Raw genomic sequence first — 12,266 nt, forward strand, 5'->3', positions numbered from 1 at the left:
CATGATCTTACTAATCCGATTTTTGGCTATTTTCATCCATTTCACTGTTTGGGTTGTTGGATCTGATCTTGGCACCTTTTTGCAGAGCTTTGGATCCAAGGCTGTGACTCATTCCCTGTGTATACTTCCCTTATCCCTTCTAGTCTGCCTTGGAGGTATAACTTTGTGTGTGTGTGTGTATAATATATATATATATATATATATATATATATATATATATATAATGTAACTGTGGTGGTGGTGCTGCGGTAGTGTTGTCGCCTCACAGTAAGACGTTGTCCTGTTCGATTCTCAGCTAGAGCGTCTTCTGTGAGGAGACATGCGTGAATGGGCGTACCTTCGTTGAAGGTTGTGCGTCAGGGCTGGCAACTCTGCACGTAAAAATCTACTGCCAATCATTAGCAGACCGGAGTTCTGCTGTGGCGACCCCTAGGGGCAAGAAAAACTGATGTAATGGCATCGGCTACATGCTTTATGCCCCTGACTACCTGACGTCACGGAAGATGAGACAGCAACCGACGCAGGACTCAAGACTTTGATAATCAGGCTGACTGAGGGATACTGCAAGCAGATAACCCAAATGTGATGACTGCAACAGTCAATACACTCCAACATCTACATTTATGGTACATGTACACAACTGTACTTTCCATATGGTGTCTCTTTCCTCACAGTGGAGGTCTGCAGTGTCTTGGTTGTGAAAGTGCTGGTATGTTAGCTGTTCACAGACCCATTTGTAATGCAGAAGACCATGATGTTCAACATTAGACAGACTTTGATGGCTGTGCCATTAGGTCATCCTACTCTAATGCTTACAGTACTTATATCATCATAATGCAAGTGCAACTCGTGTACATAGGAAAACTCTGGCGTTCAGAACTGATGATTGCCGTGGCTCATCAGTCTAGTTTTATACATTTCTGAAATGCTCCACCATGTTTGATTTCATCATTTGTATATGCAGTGACTCTCATTAGGATGGTAATATTTATTTAACTGTCTGTATATGTTCATTTGCATGTGATACATACCACTCTATTTCTCTGGTACCTTGGCCTTACTGTTTGTGTTGCAGAATTGCCTCCTCTGTGTGTCTTACTATAGCAATAACCCACGCCTGGGTGTGGGTAATGCTAAATTTACCCACGGTTGGCGTGGTTTGGTCCCGAGGAAGCCCGGGACCAAACAAAGCCAACCGTGGGTAAATTTAGCATTACCACACCAGAAGTGGGTTATTGCTATTATACATGACATTATTTAAGAAAAGAAACTATTAATTCTCTTAAATAATGGCATAGTATAATGCCTGTTTGCTGCCCTTCCGCAGATGTCTGGCATCGCGGCAGTTCTGATGTACTGCGCCTGCACAGTACATCAGAGCTGTGGGCAAACAATGGAGAAAGCAAGATCTCCGTTGCTTTTTTGTTTTGCTATGTTAAATGAGTTTAACATAGCGAGACAGTTTTAAAATAAGCAACGGAGATGTCGGTTGCTTATTTTAAAACTGTCTCGCTATGTTAAACTCATTTAAAATAGCGAAACATAAAAAGCAACGGAGATCTTGCTTTCTCGTTGCTTAAAACTGTCTCGCTATGTTAAATGGGTTTAACATAGCGAGACATTTAAAATAAGCAACGGAGATCTCCGTTGCTTATTTTAAAGCTGTCTCGCTATGTTAAACCCATTTAACATAGCAAGACAGTGTTTTAAAAAACCGAGTTATACTAATGGAAAAAAGTCCGGGCGACCGGACCTTTTTCCATTAGTATAACTCGATTTACAACGGGCACGCTGGCCAATCAGCGTGCAAGTTTTGGGGGGGGTCATGGTATAATAGTCATATAACACTGTGCACTGTTCATTTACAGATATCCCTAGTACCTTTTTTTTTGAGGCCATAGATAAGACTGGTTTCTTGAGGTAATCTTTTTGTGAGAATCGGGAGTAGCCACTAAATCTTGTAATTTTGCTTGTCTGTAGTTTTGAACTTTTCATTGGTGAATGGGTTAGATCTTTATTTCTGTAGTTCAGCATTTGCTAAGTAGTCCATTGCTAAATTAATTCTTTCCATACTTCAAACTAAAATAAAAAGCTGCATTTCTTCTTGGAGGGTAAAAATAGATCTGAAATGTTGCTTACAGTCAGGTACTGCATTGGAAATTTGCTTGTCTCAACATTTCAGGTTGAGTTAGTTGTAAAGTTATGTCTTATTTTTATGTCTGACCCACTTTATAAGAGTAATGGGGGAAATATTCATAATTCAAAAGGTTAGAAAAAAAATAGCAAACAAAAGAATGAGAACTGAAGTAGCTTTTGATGTGTTTACAGATATGTGAAACATAAACATCCATCTTTTGGTTTCAGATAAGGTACGCAACATCAGTATTCAATAGAAACTGACTGAAGTAAAAGAGCTGCCTTTCTGTGAACGTAAAAATTCCGTTTTATAGCCATGTTGGAGGAGGATATGGAAGTAGCCATTAAGGTGGTGGTAGTAGGAAATGGAGCTGTTGGAAAATCCAGTATGATTCAACGGTACTGCAAAGGAATTTTCACAAAGGACTACAAGAAAACTATTGGAGTAGACTTTCTGGAAAGACAAATTCAGTAAGTAGTGCTAACAGTTAGATTTCTGTTTTTACTTAATTTTGGCTCTGTTAATTTATATAACACTGTAAGAAATAAACCATATTTATAGTTCAGAAAGGAGCAATGATCTGATTTTATTTTATTCAGAATTGTTATGTTATTTAGATGTTCATTGTCATACTACAATAGCCGTAAGGGTAACCATTTGAAATTTCGGGAACTGCCAAAGTGATTCCTGAAAGATAGAGACTGAATGCAGGAAAAAAAAAGATTTACATATATTAAGTTCAAGCTGGGCGTTTCTCAGAATATTCTCTTTTCTCCAAGGTATTGCAGCTTTGGGGTAAGTTATGGGGTTGTCAATGTGCTTACCCCACACATCAGTGGTGCATAGAGGATTTGCCCCCCCCTACAAAAGGAAGTATGAAAGAGAAGAGCAGTCTTCAAAATTTGATGATCTTCTACAGTTTTGATTTTTTTTTCGGCATGCCAGCACTTACCATTCTGAATGTCAGCATTTCAGTAGGGAGTTGACTTAAGCAATATTAGATGCCCTCCCAAGGATCAGGCCAGCCACCTAGCTTCAAATGCTTTAGGGCTTCTTCCACATGCCCTAACCACTGGCATGCACAAGGGATGCATAGTAAAACCAGAGACTAGGGTGCCAAAACTTCAGAGCTTTCTTGCTGCCAAAAAGCAAGGTTATCAGCAGACCTTGGTTCATCAGTTGACAAGCACTCCACTTGAGGTGGACAGATAAGGTCTTCACTATTGCCTTTCACACAGTTATTGTAGTAGAAATGTGTTTTCTTCTTTTGAATAATTTATTTTAGGGCATTTCTTCCCTTTGGATGGGTTGTTACATTAAAAATTTAGCTCAGAGCTTAGGCTTTATTGCTCAACTTCTGTGAGGGGAATTCCTATGTAAAATTTGTTTTTCTTGTAAAAATAATATTTTAATTCAAAAGTTTATTTGTGCGGCTTATACTTTAGTTTTTGGTAATCTTTTATAAAAAAAAAAAAAAGTTTACTTTGTCCTGCCAAAAACTGAGAGACCCTTCTCGGCCATGGTGTCAGCTTGTTAGTCTCTCTTCTCTGCTATGGTGTCAGCTTGTTAGTCTCTCTTCTCGGCTTTAAGGTGGTTCTGACTCACTGTGGGAATTCCCTAACTTATTGGTCTTTTGTCATTTTTTGTGAGGGAAAGTGTACTACTTATACATCGCCTCATTGGGAGGGGCTAATTTGTGAGGGAAAGTGTACTACTTATACATCGCCTCATTGGGAGGGGCTAAGGAAAGTGTATTAAGTGCTTGTCACTAAACCATTTTATCTCTGTTACTATGTTTTTAGTCTGAAGGTATTGTGCATTTTTCTTGGTTCCAGTATATGCCCATGAGACTCCTTTTGCAGCTAGTGTCCTAGTAATACTGTTGATGGTCATCGTGTTTCACTGTTGCAGTCATTACACTTGGGTTATCCTGCTGGCAGGCTACCCGCAGTCGGCCTGAATTCCAAAGTCCTGGTCCGGCGTCGGTTGCTGTCGCCTCTTCCCTGACATCAGTGCGCCAGGGGTATAAAAGATGCAGCCGACGCCATTTTCTTCAGTCTTTCTTGCCACGCGGTGCCCGAAGCAAAAGCAGTTTGCAAGTGCCGGTCGGCCAACTCCTGAGATTTTCAAAACTGAATTTCAGATTCAAAGTCTTCAATAAAGCTAAGTACCCCATTGGGGAAACTTTTTTTTTTCTTGCTCCAGACCGCTGTCAGAAAAAGTTAACAATTGCATTTCTTGTGGGAAGCAAATACCTCATAAGGATTTTCATTTGTATTCCTTGCCTAGGCCCTGACCACGACGTTGCTAGTTGTTGGTTTTGTGCTAGATTTAACCAAAGCACTATTAAGCGTCAGTACGATTTTGCTTTTCATTACTTTGGCTGAAGATTTAACTATATAATGCCGTCGGAACAGCAGACGACCGGAGTTCATAAAAAGCGCAAGGAAAAAAAAAGGACAGGCATCCGAGGTCCAAAACCGACGACAAAGCCTCTTCTAGGCTAGTCGCCGATTCGCGAGTTATCAGTGAGTCGCTTTCGCAGCCCCTGACACCCGCTACCTCAGAGCCACAGGCCCCCTCCGACTCCCACGTGGAGACTACTAGGCCTCTGGATACTCAAGGTATTGGGCCTTTGGAAACTAATCCCTCAGATGGGTCCAGAGCTGCTGAGCAGGCATCAGCTTCTGAGGGTGTTTTCAGACCTACACAGCTTTATATTAAGCAACTTCAGCATCCAAGACAAAGACTATAATAGTTTTAAAGACAAGGAAACAAGTACAGCATTCTCCAGGACAGACTTCCATGCCTAAGAAACAGATGCTCAAAATGGCCGAAGACCTAATTACTTTGATCAAGGGTTCCCATCCCCCTCCTGATAAGAGGCCTAGGCAAGGCACTGAATATGATTCCTCTGATCAGGTTTCCATTTCCTCTGACTCCTCTTCAGAACAGGGATACTCCATTCCTCCCTATGAGGATTCTGATGCTGAAGAATCTATCCCTTCAGCTTCTCCCCCTGAGGATTTCTCCTTTGGGGAAACCCTGCATACCATGAGGGAACATTTCCACTGGGAGAGCCAAGATTACTCAGATTCTAAGAAAAGGCTCAGAGACTACTACCTCAGCACAGACCTCTTGCTATTTCACCTGTTCTAGACATTGTAGATGATGTATTTTCAGAGTCCGGCCTGTCTCCCGACTCTTTACCTCCTGCACCTGTTAAGCCAGACAGATACTACAGGGTTCCAGATTCTCATAAATTTCTATATAAAAACCCTGCTGCTGACCCACAAACTATTTCTTAGGGTCCCAAAGGGGTCAAGGCAGCCACTGCAAAAAACCCTGTCCCCTCAGATAGAGATTCAAGGGCACTGGACAGATGGGGGAAAAAAGTTTACACTTCTGCTACCTTGGCTGTAAGGGCTTTAAATTGTCAGTTTCACATGCTTAAATATCAGCAATACTTAATGTATCTGCTAAAACAGAAAATGTTGACAAATTGTGAATGTTCTGAGAACAAGGAAATGCTGGATTTATTGCATGCAGCTGAACAAGTGGGAAAACATACTTTGCAATGTGGTTATGATTCACTGGAGGCCTCTTGCAGGGCCGCTGTAATAGGTTCTGTCATTAAAAGGCATGCTTGGTTAAAGGAACAGACTCTTCCTGATTATGTTAAAGCAAAATTATTGTATGTTCCCTTACAGCATGATACTTTGTTTGGTGTTAAGGCAGAAGAGGTGTTGAAGAAAATGGAGGATAAAGCTAAATCTATGCAGGCAGTAAAGGATTTCTTACAGGTACAGCCACCCAGATTTAGCAGGAACTGGCCTTCTAAGAATTGGTCCTTTACCGTGTCAGACAGGCCACAAAGAGGAAGATACAGATGCCCTAGAGGCAGACAACAGCCCCAGGGCTCATACAGGCCCAAACAATGGGGTGCTTCTACCTCCAAAAGCAGAGGAGACAAATCACAGTCATATAGGAAACAGTCCCAATGACTTCCCTCTGCCAATGCCAAGCATTTATCTTTTGGCAGCACCCTTAGGGGGAAAAACTAGCACTTTTTTCACAAAATTGGCACATGATCACCCAGGACAAATGGGTATTAAATATAGTCTCTCAGGGCTACAGGTTCCACTTTCACACCCTTCCAAAGGCAAAAGGTATGCCAGACCTGCCACACAATCAATGGGCAGAGGCACAAAAACAAGTTTCATCTCTCATGGACATGAGGGTTATTCAGCCAGTGCCACAACAAGAGCAGGGACAAGGATTTTACTCAAGACTTTTCTTAGTACCAAGAAAGGACAAAGCTTGGAGACCAGTTCTGGACCCGTCTACTCTAAATACTTTTCTGGATGTTCTGAAATTCAAAATGTTGACTCTGCAACAGCTTCTGCCCATGCTGGGCAAGAAGGCTTGGCTTGTAACTTTGGACCTCAAAGAGGCATACCTGCATGTCCCAGTCAGACAATCTTGCAGAAGATACCTTAGATTCATAGCTGACTCAATGCACTACCAATTCTCTGCTTTGCCCTTTGGCTTATCTACTGCACCCAATGTCTTCACAAAATGTCTGGCACCAGTAATTGCATTTTGCAGACAAAGAGGAATTCAAATATATCCCTACTTGGACGACTGGCTTATTCAAGCAGAGACCAAAGACATTCTACTAAAGCATCTGGCGTTTGTAAAAAGATTACTAATTTGCCTAGGGTACACAGTAAACGAAAAGAAATCAAAACCAGTACCCTCTCAAGAGATAATATTCCTGGGTGCAATCTTAAATACAACTGCCCAGATGGCTTATCTCATGCCAGACAAACACAGACAACTGACTTCTTACTTCAAAAGCATGGCAACAAAGACCCAGTTATCTGCAAGAAAAATTCTGCAGGCTCTGGGCTACATGGCATCCTGCATTCTGCTAATTCCATATGCAAGACTGTATATGAGGAGACTACAGTGGTATCTAAAAAGTGTTTGGACTCAACATTGCCACAGTCTGGAATCATTAATTTCAGTCATTCCCTGCCTGCAACAGAAGTTTTGATGGTGGGCACAGGCCTGTCACCACAACAAGGGACAGCCATTCACTTTACCCACAGCCAGGCAAACACTAACAACAGATGCATAAGATTATGCCTGGGGGGGCCCACATGGCAGGAAAATGTATTCAGGGCACATAGCCTGCAAGCCAAAGGCATCTTCACATCAATCAAAAAGAAATGTTAGCTGCACAGAATGCCCTGACAGCCTTCAAGGACCTACTTTATCCAGGACAGCTGCTGATAAAGACGGACAACACCACAGTCATGTGGTACATAAACAAGCAGGGGGGCACTCACTCCTACCCCCTCTGCAGACAAGCCATGATTTTGTGGGACACAGCATTGACTTACCAAGTACACCTGCAAGCACAATTCCTGCCAGGAAAAACAAATGCTCTGGCAGAAGAACTAAGCAGAAACCTCATGGATCAACACGAGTGGAAACTAGACCCACAAATCTTCAACATGATAACAAGGAAATGGGGATGCCCAGACCTAGATCTTTTTGCCTCCCCTCACAACTGCCAACTTCAGAGATTCTGCACAAGGACTTATCACAAACAAGCATGGAAAGTGGATGCTTTGTCTTTCAGCTGGAACAACCTTACAGTATATGCCTTTCCTCCACTGCCTCTCCTCCCCAAGGTACTCCTAAAGGTCAGACAAGAGAAGTCACAAATGATACTGATTGCCCCAGATTGGCCACGCCAACACTGGTACCCAATCCTAAGGAGCTAGTCTCAAGGCCCAGCCTGGACATTGCCTCAAATTCCTCATTTACTGACCCAACAAAACAATCGGATCCTGCACAGCTAACTCAGAACCCTAAATCTAGCTGCATGGCAGATAGTGTAACCATTCAGAATACACCTCTCTCCAAAGCAGGTATGGATGTTATTTTGGAGGCCAGGAGGTGGCCCAGCACCAGAAAATCTTATGCAGAAAAATGGAAGAGCTTCTGTGCTTGGAACCAGGCACAAGGAATTGACACGTTTGCTCCAAATATTCCTCAGATTTTACAATATCTAACTGAGATGCTGGACAAAGACCTATCCTTCTCATCAATTAAGATCCATGCCTCTGCCATTTCGGCTCATTACAATACGAACCCACCAATTTTTTCATATCCATTGCTTAGGCAGTACCTCAGGGGGGCCAAAAACATAAGACCTCCAAGAAGAGCACCAGTATCTGCATGGGACCTCAATTTTGTCTTGGAAAAACTCACACTGCTTCCTTTTGAGCCAGCCAATACAGCTGATATAAAATTCTTATCATGGAAAACAGCTCTGCTCCTAGCAATAACTTCAGCAAGAAGAGTCTCAGAGTTACAGGCATTAATGGCTGTGGAACCTTTTATAATCTTCCATCCGGACAGGGTTTCTCTAAGGACAAACCCAACATTTATGCCTAAGGTAGTGTCCAGTGTGGCTCTTAACCAAACCATTCATTTGCCTACTTTTTACCCAAACCCACAGAATAAAGGGGAGAGACTTCTGCATACTTTGGACATACACAGACAGCTATGCTTTTACTTGGACAAAACTAAAGCTTTCAGAAAGACTGAGCAACTTTTAGTGGCATATGCTGCAGGATCACAAGGAAAGGCTATCTCAAAGCAGACTTTCAAAATGGATAGGACACTGCATTTGTTCACAACATGGCAAATCAGTGCCTAAGGGCATTAGACCACATTCTACCAGGGCAGCAGCCACCTCAGCAGCCTTCTTCAGAGGAGTACCAACCAAGGATATTTTGGAGGCTGCAACTTGGACTTCAATGCACACTTTAAAACACTACCACTTACCTCTTTACTCTAAATCCAGAGCAGGCTTTGCCACTGCAGTTCTGCAGGGCCTTATAGCCACTCCTAATTCTATTTAGACCCAGCCGCCCAACCTCAGCTTTGGGATTCAACCCAAGTGTAATGACTGCAACAGTGAAACATGATTAACATAGTACAGTTGTGTACCTACCATAAATGTAAATGTTCGAGTGTATTCACTGTTGCAGTCCAGGTTACCCACCCACCACCCCCCTTTCTTTGCTGGGACTTATCTGTACTTCTCTATTCTATACAGCCTATGTGGTGTATTTGCTTGTAGATGAAGGTATTGTTTATTTTAGTGCATGCTTTTATAAGCAATGTTTTTAGCCTACCCTTTTGGGGGCACCTGACATCTGGGGCAAGAAAAACTGAAGAAAATGGCGTCGGCTGCATCTTTTATACCCCTGGCGCACTGACGTTAGGGAAGAGGCGACAGCAACCGACGCTGGACCAGGACTTTGGAATTCAGGCCGACTGCAGGTAGGCTGCCAGCAGGATAACCCAAGTGTAATGTCTGCAGTAGTGAATACACCCGAACATCTACATTTATGGTAGGTACACAACTGTACTTTCCTTTCCCAACCCACAAGACCAATGCCTTACCAATTTTTTTTCTTTAATTCAGCTTCCTCATTACCTCAGCTACTGATGGATGACTGCTGTGGCCATCAGTTGTTCACAGGTAATCAAACACTCTTTGAAATGTGCTTATTACATTGATGCTGTTCTTTCAAGAGCTACTGCTGCTAACGTAGTCTTCAAGGTTTGTTTGGTTCCAGTCTCAAAGTTTACCAGAGGAGGTTAAAACTTTTTATAGTTGTAAATTCCCCACTAAGTAAAGTGCTATTTGGTCCATCCTCTGTCGAGATACTTATGGGATTTGATGAAAGGGGAAAATTAATACAGGGGGTTACACAAAATATTTTTGTGCTCCTTTCCAAAATATAACATAAATTTTCCCTTCCAGTTCAGATTCCTCTTTCAAGAAGCAGAACAAGCTTTCCCAACAAGGCTTAAGCAGAGTTTTGAAAAGCACTGGCAGAAAGGTTCAAAAAAGAAAGAAGGTCTTTCCCAGAAACAAGGTCAACCTGAAAAATTGGACTATATGACCCCTCAAGATTTTCCCTTTCTCTGTGGCAGTCCTGCAAACCTGTTTGTCTTCACTTCCCTCTGTGGCGCCAGATAACCTTAGACAGATAGGTTTTGAAAGTAATTCTAAAAGGTTACAGCTAGTAGTGGAAAACCCTCCCTCATTTTAAAGCATCCTACCACATCCTCCCAGTCAGACTGGTCTGTTCTAGCCTGTTCTGAATCTGATGCATTTTATGGGGTAATAGAACCTGTCCCTCCAGAGCAGAGAGGAAAAAGATTTTATTCAAGAAGTTTTCTAGTGCCAAAGAAAGAAATGGTTTGGATATCTGTCCTAAACCTTTCTTTTCTAAACTATTATTATTTTCATTCTAAAATACTTTCCATGCAGTGTCTCATTCTCCCAGGTTTTTGGGTAACATTAGATGTTAAGTTGTCTATCTCGCCTTCATTCTTGCTGGATGGGGTTCGGAGCTGATCCTCGGCTCCGACTCGGCCACTCTAAAAGCTCGAGAGTTGGTTCCACCGGCTCGAGGCTCCCCTTTTATCCCACAATGCTAGGCGGTAATACCTCAGATCTCGTTTGCCGCTACAGCGATCGAGGTGTGTTGTTCCAACCGGCTTCAGGTTAGTTTGTTTAGAACAGTCTAAATCTTAATTTAAACCCCTTTAACTTAGTTTTTATTGATAATTCCCAAAGTTAAGTAGTTCTTTATCCTTTCCCTCCTGTTTCTCCACCCTTTTTACCACAGGAACTTAGGAGTTCTTTCCTTAGGCCTTCGGGCCCTTCCATCCCCTATTAGTAGTGGAGTGTATGTGTTTTTTTGTAGGGATCAAAAAAACTAAAACTAAATTTATTAGTTTAATTTTTTAGTTTAATTTTTATTGGATAGTGTAATCGGTGTGTTTGTGCTTGTGTGGTGATTACACTTTATTTTCTTAGTAATGTCTAAGGATTCAAAGGTCTCAGGCTTTAAGAAGTGTGACTCGTGCTGTCAGAAGATGTCTCTGACAGACGGTCACACTTCTTGCGTGTACTGCCTGGGATCTTTGCACCTGCAGGACTCTTGTGCTGTATGCCATGGCTTCAGCCCTAAAGTCCTGCAGGAAAGGAAAAATAAGCTTATCTTACGAGGCTTATTGAAACCTGAGGGTCCCCCGACTCTATCTTCGGGCAAACCCTCCAAGCCTACTAGGTCGTCGGCTCCAGCTTCTGAGTCGACACCTAGGGCTTCGAAGTCTGCTACAACATCGGCTCCGGCTGGAGCCGATGAGACTCGAACACTTATTTCTTCTGTTTCCTCGGCTCCGGCCGGAGCCGAGATAATGGAAGTCACTGAGTCGGCTCCAATAAGGTTATCAGAACCGACAGCTAGGAAAAGGTCTAGGTCACCGTCCCTTGGCTCCGTTCATTCAGCTCCAGCATCTCCCTTGCTGTCTGAACGGAGCCATAGGTCTCACTCCTCTAGGTCGTCGAGACTTTCGGATCATGACCTTCAGAGGGTAGTGAGTCGACTTCTTAAGTCCGAGGCACTGGCCCAAATGCTTCAGAGCCCGACTCATCAGTCGATGCTTAACCCTATTACTCAAAATGTTCCTCCTCCGACTCCTTTGAGTTCGAGCCGGGCGTTGGACCCGAGACTGTGGCAGCGTCGGAACCGATACAATTGTCTTCTGGGCCGTCGTCTGCTCCGATTTCTTCTTTGGAGGAATCTCGGCGCCTGACTTCCCTCATCGGCTCCGAGGGGGTGAGTGGCATTGGACCCTTGTCCGACCCCACTCTCCCTCTCGGTGCTTCGGCGTTGGTGAGTTCGGCTCCGACATCGGCCTCGGAGCCATCACTGTCGGTGCCGAAGGAGGTTTTCAGCTTTTCGGAGCGGAGACCTCTGGCTCTGCCTGACAGGGGTGCTTTCGAGGTCATGCGGAGTGTGTTGGAACCTGGTTCAACTCCACAGTCGGCTCCGTCCGCCCCTCCCTCCTCGGTGCCTCAGGTAATCTCTACTCACTCCCTCATCCCGGACCGCAGAGAGCCAGCTCCTCAAGAATCCCCAGTGGGGATCTCCTCCTCTTCCGAGGCCTCTCCTGAATTGGCAGGAGAGCCCCCTAGGAAGAGAAAGTGCAAGAGGAAGCACATAGACTCACCTGAGTCTGTCAC

At 43.4% G+C, this 12,266-nt stretch overlaps 1 protein-coding gene across 2 annotated transcripts in view; it reads left to right on the top strand.

Annotated features, from left to right (window-relative positions):
• RAB23 (RAB23, member RAS oncogene family) overlaps positions 1-12,266 on the top strand; it is a 907,660-nt gene that overhangs the window by 452,937 nt on the left and 442,457 nt on the right. For both annotated transcript variants that reach the window (XM_044063339.1, XM_044063338.1), the window contains exon 2: positions 2,365-2,607. In XM_044063339.1, the coding sequence (XP_043919274.1) occupies positions 2,453-2,607 (155 nt within the window). In that variant the 5' untranslated portion in view covers positions 2,365-2,452. The remainder of the gene's footprint in view (positions 1-2,364; positions 2,608-12,266) is intronic.

The sequence above is a fragment of the Protopterus annectens genome, chromosome 2.part1 (genome assembly GCF_019279795.1).
Source record: "Protopterus annectens isolate FY-2018-M chromosome 2.part1, PAN1.0, whole genome shotgun sequence".
In the NCBI taxonomy this organism is placed as follows: domain Eukaryota; kingdom Metazoa; phylum Chordata; order Ceratodontiformes; family Protopteridae; genus Protopterus; species Protopterus annectens.